The 14582-nt window shown below is 36.3% G+C and overlaps 2 protein-coding genes across 2 annotated transcripts; one reads left to right on the top strand and one right to left on the bottom strand.

Moving 5' to 3' along the window:
* The first annotated feature begins 1069 nt into the window (after nucleotides 1-1069).
* Nucleotides 1070-5503, top strand: LOC145786482 (protein FAM43A-like). The gene is made up of 4 exons (XM_082598147.1): nucleotides 1070-1915; nucleotides 2905-3085; nucleotides 4862-4997; nucleotides 5123-5503. Exons 1-4 carry the CDS (start codon nucleotides 1744-1746, stop codon nucleotides 5309-5311), a joined length of 678 nt encoding a protein of 225 aa, XP_082454273.1. The 5' UTR covers nucleotides 1070-1743; the 3' UTR covers nucleotides 5312-5503.
* A 127-nt stretch (nucleotides 5504-5630) lies between these two features.
* On the bottom strand, nucleotides 5631-12886 carry LOC145786212 (dolichol-phosphate mannosyltransferase subunit 1-like). The gene is made up of 11 exons (XM_082597856.1): nucleotides 12771-12886; nucleotides 12356-12527; nucleotides 11924-12096; nucleotides 11481-11622; nucleotides 9981-10087; nucleotides 9362-9461; nucleotides 8780-8890; nucleotides 8605-8630; nucleotides 8227-8322; nucleotides 6337-6520; nucleotides 5631-5903 (listed from the first exon to the last, which is right to left on the bottom strand). The coding sequence occupies exons 1-11, from the start codon at nucleotides 12842-12844 to the stop codon at nucleotides 5799-5801; spliced, it is 1290 nt and encodes a 429-aa protein (XP_082453982.1). The 5' UTR covers nucleotides 12845-12886; the 3' UTR covers nucleotides 5631-5798.
* Nucleotides 12887-14582: the final 1696 nt, after the last annotated feature.

Genomic DNA, 14582 nt, shown 5'->3' with positions numbered 1-14582 from the left:
AAGAAACGGAAAGAAACTTAAGTGTAAAATAGTTGGAATATTTGGTCAATCTAAGTAAAAATTACAAAGACAAAGAACTAAACTCATAAAGAAACGTTTGTAAAACTACATATATACTGTTTAGATCTTCATTGCTACAAGTTGAATGTAGCAGTGAAAAAGGTAACATTAGGCCTAGCCTATTGTTTATAGCCTAGTTTTTCAAACGTTCGTGAAACATCATTTTAGTTTTTTTATAGGCCTATTTTGGGCTCCGTTACTCGAAGGAAAATTTCGATATTTAAGAATTATTGCAAAAAATTGACTTCAACAAGTAGACTTTATGCTGGGTGAAGTTGACCTTTCTTGGGCATTGTAGTAGGCCTACCTAGGCCTATCGTTTATATTCAGGATTTGCTTCCATTCAAGTTATGGCTTTTATTTAAAAGTAATGTTAACGAATACGGTAACCAGATAAGTCTTAAGCTTGCAGCTTTACGGTTTATTTAATGAATAGCCTAACTTATTGGTGATTTCAAAAGTTAGCGAAACAGATGTATTTTATCTGTTTTATACCTGCCAGATAGGCCACAAAATCTAGATTTTTCGATGGCATTTATTGTAGCACAAAATTTAAACTTTTTCTAAGAAAAAAACTATTCTTTTTGCGGGTCAGACAACCTAATTATTGCTTTCATTAAGTGGACAACGATGTGTAAAGGCATGCCCAGTTAAAAATGCAATCTAGCATAACCTACTTGCTACAAATTTGTGTAATGAAATGTTAAAATAACGTTAACAAGAAAAACAATCTTTAAGCCTGTGAAAATCCGGACACGGTTCGCGGTTACAGCGTTCAGGTATTTTTGCTTCAATCATCGCTATCTTCGATTGGTAAACTTAAAGATAGCGCCAGTTTTAGTAGCCTACGCATTTAAGAAATGTTGTTTTATCAATTTATACTGTACAGTGCAGTTATGAAGCTATTAAATTATTTCACAATAATGATTTCTATTCCAGGATGTCGCTAATATATTGTTGTTTGTCTTGAGCGCTACAAATCTCTTGAAAGAAAGTCAGTAAGCAAACCGCAATTCAAGACCAAAACGCGAGAAGAAAATATTGATATGATTCAATTCAGACTAGCACGAAATGCTTCGATGAAAAAAAACAGACAGCTTTGAATCATCGTCAACTATGAAAAAAACTAAAAGGGAATCTTATTCAAGTGAGGGAAATCAAAAAATTAGTAAAACGTACGAGGAGCTACAAGAAAACATTAAATTGCGTAAGAAAACTCCACGAATGCTGCCATGCATTCCATTTACTCAACATCATGAAACGGATGTCGGCATCACAGAATCCTCAGCTCATATTATAGAAAACACTTGTACCAATAAATCGCAGGTTTACTCTCCAGTGATCATAACAAAAGCTAAAAACGAAGGGATTTCTTCATCCCAAACTTTAAATGGCAGTGGCTATGCTAAAAAAACTTTTGTCAATGAAACAAAGAGCAGAAAGAATGCCAAAAGTCGGAGGCAGGCTTGGAAACAAATCCACACTAAGAGGTTTTTATGCTTGAATAAAGATGGCTATGAATTGAATAATGGCTTTGCAAATGACGGGCACAATCTTGCAATATCTACTCAATACTCCACAAATGAAGACAGAGATTTGTTTCAAATTGAAGAAACAAACTAGGAAATCAGCAATGGAACTAATCAAAACAATTCTTCCTCAACTTCATGTTGCGTTAAGTTGATGCAACCATTACGAAAATCAGCATCTTGGACAAAGATAAAAACAGTTCGTTGCGGAAAGTTTATCCGAAGATTATGCAAAGGAAGCGGAAAAGGCCATCATGAAGTGAGCCCCCAACATAAAGAAGTAAACGTCCTTTATTTAGGTCGAGTGGCGACAATCCTATGCAAAGGTAGGTTGCGGTCATTGGTTTCGACTAAAGCTGTCTACGACCGTTTATATTTATACTTTTAAGTAGGCCTACTAGACTGCATACATTTATTTGCTTCATCGTTGTCTTATTGTCAAGAGGTTTTGTTTTGTTTGTTGGAATCATAGTGATCTATTGGTCGCCATGGTTTGAACATAGCTTAAAATATGTCCATAAGTTAAACCCCACGCCTTCATTATTTTGCAAAATTTATTTTGAGAATTCTAATGTGGTGGAGGCTAAATTAGGAATCAGAAAAACAAGAACTAACAAATAACCTATAAAATATGCATTGGTTTTAAAACCCTTTTTTTTTCAAATTTTGTGAGCCGGTGAATGACTGCTACAGTTTTCCTGATCGTATCCAGGCTTTAGAGAGTGTTATGATCGTATCTAGGATTACGCCCGGTGGTTAAAGATTTAGTGGACGGGAAGGCAAGAAAGCCAATCTTCGTGTCAACCTGCAAGCATGCCGTTAAGTGTCCTGCCAAAGCGCATGCTCTTGAGCGGCTTCCTTTCGAGTCCCGTTCCAGGGATCTCACCACTCCGCAATGCAACCGACATAGCCTACAGTGGTCTAACATGGTCATTGGTCAGGCTACATAAAAAATACTTTTAAAGTAGGGTCCGACTGTAAGAAGTATTTGTTTTAAAAAACTGGTTTTGTTGATGGCCTAATTTGCTAACTAGTTGATATTGTCTTTCTCAAGGACACGTTAAATAGAATAGACTCAACCAAATTCGACGTTGTTCTGCTTTCGGCAACTATTTTGTGAAAAGGTAGTGGTTGTCACAACTAAGTTTTATTTTAGAAATCAGTGCATAAAAATGTTGGACATTTGGACCAGGTCGCCATGATTTGGGCCTACATTTTCGAATTAAAAATAAAATTTGCTGTGTTAGTACAGGATGTCCAAAAACAATAGGTTATAAAACTAAGACTATAGGAACCTATGTATTAATCCTTTTAGGTGACGGTGCTACAGATATAGCAATGAAAACAATTTGGAAAAACAGTCATGAAGGAAGAGTGGGTATCAATGTACAGGCTGCAATAGACACAAACGCCTTTACACTTTCATGTCAGCAAAAACACAGCAGAAGAATAAAAAAGCCTGATGGAAGGTTAAAAGAATCGTTTCAATACAGAAGGTAATGTTTGCTATGAGGTTTTTAGGCAATAAATCGGTTTTGTGAGTCCACTCCGTTTCACTCGAATCAGTTCAACTTGTTTTTTATTTGTGACCATCACAGCAAATTTACCCTGATGTAGAGTTAATGTCATGTGTGGGGGCTCTTTGGTTGCCTACATTTTTATCAAAAATAAACTATGAAAGTTGTGGTCAGTGGTCCGATGTCAGGCAGCCCATGTAGTCCTCCCCAAGACAAACTTGTAGTTTCGCTGTTGCGTGACAGTGTTATCCATTTCTGTTATCTTATGACGTCACAAATTAAAACTATCCAACACAAGTTCTAAGAAAAAAATGGTCGTCGGTCACGGTGTCGTTCCTATGGCCTTATTCAGATTTCCATACATTGCCAATGACCATGAAAATCACCCGCCAGTTCCAGCCTACCATTGACATGTTGTTGTTGAGTGGAGAGAAAATTACTCGACATATTCGTATGTTGATCAAACCGCAAAACACTAGAAAATGATTGGTGAAATGTATTTTGATTTCCGCGAGTATAAACCTTCCGTTGCTATCATATCCGCTAAGTGCTGTAGCTCACCATGGCCTCAATTCATTATACCTACTGTAGCTTTATGAACATCTAGTTGTCTCAAAGTATAGCACAGCTTGAAAATCCACTTCAATCCTAAGGTACACCATACCTATTTTCTGGCTCGGGTTCCAAATAGCGACTGTCAGAACAGCGACTGTCAATAGAGCGACCACACGACAGCGATTCATTTAAAACAGCGACTGTCAATAGAGCGACTACACGACAGCGATTCATCAAAAACAGCGACTGCCACAACAGCGACCTCACTTCTTTTATTAAATCCAAGGCTTACGCGCACACGCACTCTTTCACCCCCTCCACACATACCTTCCATCCCCCACACCGCTCTACACACGTATGCACGCACAAATAGGCAAACACTGCGTAGTGAAAGATTGAAACCAAAAGGGACTTTAAAACAACATTTTATTTGGACTATCCATAGAAGTCACATGATTTAAAAAGAAATAGGCTAGTCAAGCCAAACAACAGAAAGTCATCACCACCCAATTTGGCCTCCAAGTCAAAACCTGCTGACTGGCATGATATAAATCCAAAAACTTCTCGCTATAGCTAAATTGAAAACTAGTTGTGTTCAAATTTGGCGCCTACAATAAATAAAATTCAAAAATATGCCACATAGGTGCCAGATGGGGCATTTTTATGGCACTTAAAGTGTTAAGTCGCTATCATAACAGTCGCTGTTTTAATGCAGTCGGCATTTATACAATCGCTGTTTGGAATGTCGCTCACTTCATTACGTCGCTATTATGAAGTCGCCATTATGACAGTCGCTGTTTTGACAGTCGCTATCCGGCCTGGATGCCCTATTTTCTGGGCAAACGAGAGAAACAACTGAGCGTACTTATGCGTTCCTCTATGTTTATTGTTTACGAATTGTTTGTTATTGTGATGTAAGCTTATTGTGTAACGTACTATCACAGAATCTGATTGGCAAATAAAGTTATTTCTCTCTCTCTGTCCGCTTAAATTTTGGATGAATGCCTAGAATGCTCAATGTTAAGTATTGGTACATAATTGTCATACCACACAAAGTTTGTCCCTAACAAAATTTTTCCGACTAGTAGGCTATGCCTACAGGTCCACTGCAGTAGGCTAATGGAGCAACGCGTTAATTTCGCATTGCCGACCTCAACCCATAGCATGCTAGTCTACTTACGTACGTAACGCACTTTTTAGAATCACACATTGCGAAATCAGTAGCGCCAACCAGAAGATTATGGCTTGGATATATCGACAGGAAGAGGCACTGAAGACGGAGCGCTTATATTGTCATGCAGTGCTGCTTCGGTCAACCAAAAAAGCGACAAAAACGGTTTGTTGAAATTTCGGCTTTTAATTTGCTTATCTCTAGTTGTTAGAATTGGTAACCTAACATAAAAAGTACGGTAACTTAATTAAACTGGTCTACCAACGTTACCTTGTTATTGTTGTGTACAGGTGGAAGCATTGGCGTCGAAACGAAAAGGGGCACGTTTGGACCACCAACGCAATTTACGGCGAAGTTCGCCAAACAAGCGATGGACACCATCATGTGACGTAATAACCACAACTCAAAACGAATATCAACACCATCACAGCAACGTGCTGGAAAACCCAAGAAGCCTATTTCCCATTTCAGAACACTGAGACGATTTCGATTTACAAACTGTACGATTGAGCTTCAAAGTCAGCAGCTAGATTACCACTACGCTATTTCAGTGCTCAGCCTTACCACACAGTGCATTGCATCTTTTGTCTAGAAATGATAGAATTTCGAATTTTGGTGCACACTTTGAAGTACGGTAGCCTAAGTGTCGTACTAACCTATCATCTCTCTGACTTGACTGGTGAAACTGCTTTCTGCTATAAAGTAAAGCATCTTCTGTCTTTATCAAGTGGTAGATAAATTCATTGCTGTTTCCTTAATCTGCATGTAAACGCCAATACTCTAACTTATTGTCAAATATAACATGTTCGAACGAATTGTATTGCAGGGTTTACGATATGCATGCATGAACAACAGCATAGGTTAGCTAACTTTGAATGAAAAAACAATGGAATCAAAGATATCGTAAGAAACTGCACATAGACTATCAGTTAACATCAATAGCTGCTAAAACCTTCATGGTGGAAGTCACGTGGTACAAAAGAGGTACAGCAAGCCTTTCAGAAACAAAAACACTTCATTACCACCGAGTTTTGATTCTCCGTAAAAGCGATCGACAAACGATATAGGAACCTGAAAGGCAAGAGTATATTGCCAAGTTAAACGATCAATAACCATATTTTAGAATATTGACAAATGAAAACTCTGTTTCTCGTTTGAGCTTCATGTAGCCGAAAGTGCATCCTTTCACCACCCTAGTTTGTCGATGTTCATCCAGATTGCGCTGGGAGGATATTACATTACGACCAACCCTCAGTCTCATTAAAAGCAAACTGACCTTAGGCTCCATTTGGCAATCGAAAGATGATAGCCTACCGTCGTTGATGACATAGTAAGTGGTCGGTTCCTCAGTGCCATATTTAACAGAAACTGAGCTCATAGCGTAAAAAAGTCAATCAACCGTGCCGTCTGCTAAATCTTCACCCAACAATCAAACTTTGTTTTCAAGACTATTGTGATTAAAAAATGTCTCAAATCAATATTGATACAGATAAAATCCTTTTACCTCGGCAATAGACATATCAAACTGTCTTGCGCGGACCATCATTTCCATTTGAAAAACATAGCCTTTTGACACGCATGACTGGACAAGGCGTTCCAATACCTCCTTTCGGTAAAGACGAAAACTGCCTGTCAAGTCGGACACCCCAGGCCGGAGCAAAACTTGAGTAATGTAATTGGCAGTTCGGCTGCAAGAAAAATACAATATTTACATTGTTGTCAGGGCCGGATTTACCAATAGGCTAGGCAGGCTGAAGCCTAGGGCCTCAACGTCCAGGGGCCTCGAAATTCCGTTTCAAAGTTTGTAATTCTTTTAAAAACTTGACAATATATCAAGCTTTTCAGAGTAGAAAATTCTGTACACAACTGGTTTCAACCACGATGTAAACAGCCATTGTTACGTCGTCTGCATCTGCAAATTGTCATTTGCAAAAAATGGAAAAATTGGAATTTGTGTTTATGTTGCATTTTTGGTCCATAGTGCTAGGTCGTTTTTTCAGGGTTAGCAAAACCCTTCAGAAATCTGAATTGTTATTAAGTACTTCTGCCGAATTGTAGGCTACAGTTCACTTGTAGACTTTCTATGCGAAATTAGAGATGAGTTTGACGAGTTTGATCAGCAAGCAAAAGCAACCTTGCCGAATATCAAATACAGAGCTGTTACTATTAGACAAAGAAATGCACCTGACGCTTTAATTAGGGAGCGTTTCCGGAAGATGTTGACCCGAAACTTACTGATGAACTTCTATATTTTCATTTGTACGTGAGACAAACACAAAACCAAGGCATGGACTTCTAAATAGTAGCATCTGGACTGGAAACGCAGTGACCAACAACAGGCCAAACAGTTGGTACAACAGTTGGCCAACAGTGGGCCAACAGGGTTGGCTGCTGGCCCACTGTTGGCCAACTGTTGTACCAACTGTTTGGCCTTTTGTTGGTCACTGCGTTTCCAGTCCAGATGCTACTATTTAGAAGTCCATGACCAAGGGCTTGCCGGTACAGAAGAGCAATCTATTTCCTTGTCTCATGTGTCTTCGGTAAGACACAAGCATGCCTGAAGGTTGACACGAAGATTGGCTTCTTTGTCTTCCCGTTCACTTAATCTAAACCTTCAACCACCAGGTATAAGCCTGAATACGACAAAAAAAACAAAACATGGAGACCTTTATGAAATTATGTGCAAGGAAAAAATTAACACTGTCTTTCCTAATGTTGAAGCAATATTAAAACTGTTTCTTAGCTGAATGGTCACTAACTGCTCAGGAGAGAGATCTTTCTCAAGGCTCAAAAACATTAAAAATAAACTGAGATTGACCATGTCTCAAGAAAGGTTGTCCGCACTGAGCATTCTCTGCATTGAGAGTGACAAACTTAAACAGATAAATTTTGATAAACTTTTGCATGGTTTTGCTTTGACAAAAGCTAGAAAAAAAATTAGGTACCCTAGTCTTACTCTATTTGATGGCTGTAACTATTTCTTATGTCCTCGTATATAAAGTTTACAATTATTGTAACGGTTGTTTGATCAAAGAAATTAAAATTAAAAGCAAAACTGCCTTAACTAAATTTTTATTCTATTAATTAAAAATTTGCACCCATGAATGTGGAAAATGAAAAGAACGAAGAGTTTAATGCACTTATATTTTTAACATTAAGCAATGACATGTGATTTGTTTAGAGAGAAATTCTGAGCTCAAAAATAGGGAGGAGTCTCACAAATGGAATAGCCTAGGGCCTCTCATGGTCTAAATCCGGCCCTGATTGTTGTATACAAGTCTAAATGCAATGAAAATTATTTGTTCATAATGTTCAATATTAAAGGATTTGAAAAACATGACAACGATCTTGGAAGTATTTACATAACAATATTTGACATTAACGAAATCCAAACCTAACAAGCTTTCTGGTCCAGTCCCATCCATATACGCCGCCATTGCCAATATATCTTGTACCTGTTACTATGTCGTAATTTCCTTCTTCTTGTTTTCTGGAATGTTGGACAATATTCAACCAACTTTCTCAAACTTACAAAAAATAAGCTTTTAATTTGTCTTATAGTCATAAGCGAGATGCTTTCACTCTTAGCTACGGATGAAATTGATAACATGTCATTTTAACTTAGATATGCATGAAATTTTGATGATCAACTAACATTTACAGAGCAGTTTAAATTAATAAACCAACAAAACATTTAGTTTTAGTTTTATTTGAATTTTCTCACAACGTTAAGCTGAATAGAGTAGAAAATAGATATCTCAAAACAACTTACTTGACAAATTCAGGAATAAATTTCGGCTGAAAAAAAAAAAAGAAATCGTTGAAACAGTTATATATTCTATAAAAGCACTCAGCTGCGAACGGTAACCTTTATATAACACGTTCTACGGTACTTAAAAACCGTCAAGACGAAAATCAAAGCAAACCTTCTATCTGGACTAACTTACATGATGGGATAAGTCAGCATCCATTATTACAACAAAATTCCCAGTCGCATTTTTAACTCCGTGGATATACGCGGTGCCAAGACCGAGTTTCTTTGCTCGAGGCCTCAATACCTGAAACAGACGTCAGTTGACGAAACATTCGGAAATCTTACTAACGCAGTAACAACACAACAAACCCAGGTTAAAAGATCGGTCATTTTTACGTAATTCAACGTCTACAGACGAAAAAAATGACCAATGTTGCAAGCTGGGAAATTGTTCTGCTTGCAACAAAATATAGTAACGATAGAAAAACATAGTTATTATTAAAAATCCAAAGAAACAAATTAAAAGTAAAAAACGCAAGCTATAAACGCTGTGTAACACTTTGTGTGCAAAACCGCATAAAGTAAACTTGAAACTGGCTACAATCATTTGACATAGAAGAGAACTCATCACATAAAAACAGAATCATGCAAAGAAATGTGCACCAAATACAACAGATCCCTTTTGCATCAGGAATTTGAGCAACAAGAACAAAACAGGTGATTACAAACACATCAAACTTGGTCGTCATAGAATGACAGTTACTCTTAAACTTACGATTCTTTCTTTTCCATAGATTTCTTGCAGTTGTTTTGCGACCTCTAGTGTCCCGTCTGGACTACCATCGTCAATGATTATGACCTCGAAATTCAGATTACTAAATAAACAAAGTTGTTTCGGTGAAAACAAAAATGCGGTTTTGCATTAACGCGTGTTTCTTAGCACAACAGATTGCATATTTTTATCCACCAAACAACGCTATCATATGTGAAATTAATTTGTATTTTCTAGAACTCTGATAACATCGGCGCATTAAACGTGTTTACCAAATTGTAGCGTTTCCAAAGAAAATTTGTCTAATTTGCAAAAATGGCAGTGAAATTATTACTTATTTGTGGAGCTTTTTGCTCATACATACGAACGATTAATGCTTTCTCAATAATTTTTAAGAAAAGCAGTTTAAAGCACCGATACACTGTAATTGCAGTAAAAATAATATGCTTGACGTGCGGCTTCTCAGGCAATGGTCATTGGTCATTACCGTAACAGTCTCTTTTAATCCTAAAAAATCATAGCGTGCTTGCTTTGCGGCAAAATCAAAGTTTAGCCCTAGCAGCCATGGCCGTAAAAACATTCACTGCAAAGCAATAGAACTTAGAAGTAAAATAAGACTCACCTTTCGGTGAAGTACTTCACGATGAGCCAGATGATTATAGGAAGATTTTCTCTTTCGTTGTAGGTTGGTAACAAAACAGAATATTTGTCTTTTTTAGCTCCCATTGTTTTAAATTAACTCCCTAGAGTTCTACAACATGAATGAAAAAGTGAGGTCTATAGCAGCCAATAAACCTGCGTTGTTTGTGCATTCACGAACATTTTATCGATGCAAAATAAACGTTTAGTTCTACTGCGATTACAAAAAATAAATGAATTGCAAAACACACAACGGAATGACAAAAGTGTAACAATACCCAGACAGTAAACCAGTCGATTTTTACATTGATTTTAAATGTAAATATCGTCTGATTTGCAGTCTGGGAAGTACCAAGGCCCACACAGCACACAAATGACGAAACGATGGAGTACATCAAAAAGTAGAAAATAAATCAGAAAAAGAAGGGAGCCACAAAGTATTATATGATTCAGTACGTGACTTACTACACTTTTACTACAATATTTTTTCATTTGGATGCAGATTGTGCATAAAGTTTATCAGTTCTTGATAGCTTAATTGTTAACATATTGATAATTATGATTTGTTTTTGTAACAATTTATTACAATGCGAATTATGCATGCTAAGACAAATCTCATTGTAGCCCTAAAAACATGTAGAAAATGCAACTAAAAAATGTCATAACAAAAAAGTACCTTTTTGATTTACAAATTTTATAGATGACAAATTAAAAAAATACCTTCAAAATAAAATGTAAAAAACACTTGAAGTGAACTACAATATTCTAACATGAAAACAGAACATTGAAAACACATATCTTTGATGGGATATTTATCTAAGCAAGCTGAGTTTTTAGTATACTTGAGTGACGGTAAATGGAAGTGGAACAGGTAGACAATAATTTTCATTTGTTGCAATTACAGTAGCATTACAATATCTATTAGGCAGTTTCATATCGTGATGTGTGACACTAAGTGCAGCTTACATAAAGTGAAGCACATAAACTAGCAAACAACAATCAGAAATATCATTTTTGCTGAATAAGAATGATGATCATTCATCTGGTCTGGTGACTTTCTTCGGTTTCTTGGGATTTTTCGATCTACTCTTGGCCTTACACAGTGGACATATAGGAGCATTTCTATGAATCAATTGCTGACATGACGGACAAGTCTGTAAATAATGAAACAGTTGATGAGAGAGAATTTGAATAACTGAATGAAACACATGAACGTATGACATGGATTGTTGTCTCAAATTCTGATTTATAATTACTTTGTAGAAAGAGAGATTCGTCATCAGTGTAGGCTTTGCTACAAGCAATATTGTGCAAACACTTCAAACGTACTTGCCTGGACAGCAGAAGGCTAACGCGTGAGGCCACAAGCTAGAATAAAACATTTCTATAAAATGCAACCTAAGGGGAGCAAAGAAGACCAAACACATATCCTATTATCCTTTGAAACCAAAATAGCTTCACTATAAAAATGGCAGTGTAATACCTTCATGGGGGGAGAAGCACTTTTATGCTCAGGAGCCACTAAAAGTAACTGTTTGTCTTGAGGGTTGTTTAGAAAAAAGTTAGGTTCCGATCCAACAATCTTCTCTGGAATGCCTATCCCATGCTCTTTTTCTGTCAAAACTCTGCAGCACGTTAAAACAGTTAGAGCACAAAAGCTTAAATGAACACTGAACAGAATAAAATGCATGCCAATAGTAGGCTAAAAACATGAAATTTCACAAAAACACAAAAAGGTATTTACATTTTAGCTTAGATAATACGGTAAGAGTTTGCAATTAAAACAAAACCTAACCGGTACCTAACTATGTCATTGGAATCAGTCAACCGACATTAATGCACTGCACAGTAAAAATATTGTTTGGCACAAGACTAACAATCAATTTAAAAGTGACCTTCTTGTTGCAGAAGCCTTGCAAAACTTACTCGTTTGATAAATCCAGGTCCTCTTCATCAAGACTTTGAATATGGCCTAAACCAATATCTTGTCGCAATGAATCAACTTCTTGCTTGAGTGGCTTGTACTGCTGTATCAACTTTTGAGCTCGATTTAAATGGCAGCTCCTTTCTGCAGAGCTATCTTTCACCAAAGTTTCCATCTAAGAACAAAGCGATAGATTACTTGTTTAAAAATCTAAATCATAAATTATGAATTTGACTTGTATGAAAATGCTTTGACAAAAAATTCAACCTAATCAGTCAGAAACATAACCAATGTTTTATACAGAAAACATTAATTGATTGAATTCTAGTATACAAAATTAATTTTATATATTATAAAATTTATAATATAAATTATAAAGGAAGAGGCTGTGACTAATATGTTGTAAAGACTTTGCTACTCATTGAAACACTCACAGTATTTATATCGGTATGGATAGCACGTAGCTCTTCAACATGAGCCATTTTTTCTTGCAGAAGCACTCCAATTTCTTTTTTATATTTTTCCAAGGCAACTTTTTCCTCTTCTGCCTTTTGCAATGGTTCTTGAATGAGTATTTTTATTTTTTCTAGTTGCACAGTTTTTTGTCTATAAAAAGGTACAAAATATGTTATACCGGTACAAAACTTTATACATAAAACTATAACCATAGACCTCATTAAACAGTATAAACAGTAATATGTTTATGTAAAGTTTTAGAATACTTATCATGTATGCTAACTAACTAATATCCAATGCATTCAATCTACAACTGGAAGAAGTGTGTTTAAACGAAAATAAGTTATCAGTAACAATATTCAGAAGCTGAGCTTTTTATGTAATGTCACGTACCGAATTTCTTTTAACTTTTCCAACTTGTTATAACATTCTTCTGGAGTAGACATCGAATCACAAATTTTTTCCATAATAATAACAATCAAAATTAAGTCACACTACACAAGTTTATCTAAACATTAAATATTCTGTTATTATTAGTCCATAGATATTACCTTCTGACAAAGATGATGATACAAATCTGCATTAGGCCTAGTTCCATATGGTATGTGTAGCTCCTGCGAGCTTTATGTACATCGTTTCTCCGTTTCTCACAACCCCAAGGATTGGAATTCCACAGAGTGCTTGGTTGCATTCTTGTAATAGTGTTACATATATATATATACATAGTTTTGTTTTCATCTACGTTGTTAGTTTGCTAACTTTCGCTTATAATCAATGTGTCGTGGCCACATTGATTATAAACTTTACTCGTCTTTAATCAAGACGAGTTTCTTAAGCTGGGGTGACCCAGGGTTGATCTCTAAGCGGTTCAAAATACTCTTGCGTAGCAGTTTAGCGCAGTAAGAAAATGGCTTGACACCATCAGAAACAAAAAGGAAACCTGTTTGACACCCAAAGTTAAATCATTAATAGAATGTAGAACACAGCGCTGATAGAAGTCAAGTTGAAAAAATGACACCCATACCAAATCATGCTAGCACACTGATATACATTACTGTTCTGCTGTCACACTGCCATCTGGATATGCTAAAGTATACTCTCATCGACATCGATACATTTTGTGAATTGAATTATTGTGAAACTAAATGCTGGTCACTCCAGGGTTGATCGGTTTGTTTAAACCGCCTGGTTAAGACCTAGTTTAAACCGGGCACGGCAGTTTTGACCTTACTGGTCAAAACCCTTTAGTGTATGAATCAAGTTGCTTTTCAATTGAATTAAAAATATTACCCTCCATGTTTAGTAATGATGTTCAACTATATTTTGTTTTGATCAACAATAAGCAATAACCTAAATGCTGGATTAGGAAAAAAAAATATTCAATTTCTCTGTTTATTTTTGATATTTCAATCAGTTGGATATTTTAATTATTGAGAAAATTCAAATTCTAAAAATAAGTTTCTGATGATCCAAAAAATGCTTGGTAGAACGATGAACAATTCGCACAGCCAACTGAAGTACAAGAATTTATTCCAACAATTTTTTTTTATGAAAAACATTTGCCATCAAATTTTATCCAGTTGAAATAAAACAATGAGAAAAATCCAAGATAAATAACCTTTCGTACGAACTTTACAGGCAGCCATCTGTGACTGCCTGACAGGTCGTATTGACGGCCATTAATGAAAGTTCAGGCGGCCATGGCCGCCAGATATTTCGAGGCCTGCATATCAAAATAGTCACAACTCACAACTGCTTTTATATTTCCTAAATAGCCCATAGCCCAGGTAGCTACATAGCCCATATTCACTACATAGAAATGTTTTTCTGGGCTTTGACCAGTTTAACCCTAGTTTTCACCGGTTAAAACCAGACCAGACATTGTTCTCAGGTCATCCCTACTACTATTGCCAAGTTTGTTAGCATGTGACATCGTGAAAAAGAAATTTTAAGATCAAGTGGCACTGGTTTGACTCTCAGGTGTGAGCTTAAATAATGTATTCTAAGAACTGCTCTCCATTCAGCGGCACCTAATAAATGTAGTAATTATCAGCCAACAACACTTCAATATAATCGACAAATTCACTCCATTTCAATCTTAGTAATTAGTCCTGCATCAAAAACCTCTACAAGTATGCGAAACTACCAGGAATAACCTATCAAGGCTTTGTCAGTCCAAGGATTAAGATGTAAAACCAAAACCAA

Source organism: Aplidium turbinatum, chromosome 17 (genome assembly GCF_918807975.1).
Source record: "Aplidium turbinatum chromosome 17, kaAplTurb1.1, whole genome shotgun sequence".
Taxonomy (NCBI): Eukaryota; Metazoa; Chordata; class Ascidiacea; order Aplousobranchia; family Polyclinidae; genus Aplidium; species Aplidium turbinatum.
The sequence above is the reverse complement of the archived record's forward strand: the minus strand, read 5'-3'. Positions and strand labels throughout refer to the sequence as shown.

Bases quoted from the DNA above. Each gene is read 5' to 3' on its own strand.
- LOC145786482 (XM_082598147.1), top strand. From the start codon at position 1,744: ATGCAACCATTACGAAAATCAGCATCTTGGACAAAGATAAAAACAGTT. The intron at 1,916-2,904 runs GTAGGTTGCGGT...TAATCCTTTTAG, and splicing joins GGCGACAATCCTATGCAAAG to GTGACGGTGCTACAGATATA. The intron at 4,998-5,122 runs GTTTGTTGAAAT...TGTTGTGTACAG, and splicing joins CCAAAAAAGCGACAAAAACG to GTGGAAGCATTGGCGTCGAA.
- LOC145786212 (XM_082597856.1), bottom strand. From the start codon at position 12,844: ATGGAAAAAATTTGTGATTCGATGTCTACTCCAGAAGAATGTTATAAC. The intron at 12,528-12,770 runs GTACGTGACATT...ACCTTTTTATAG, and splicing joins GAAAAGTTAAAAGAAATTCG to ACAAAAAACTGTGCAACTAG. The intron at 12,097-12,355 runs GTGAGTGTTTCA...CTTTGTTCTTAG, and splicing joins TCCATACCGATATAAATACT to ATGGAAACTTTGGTGAAAGA.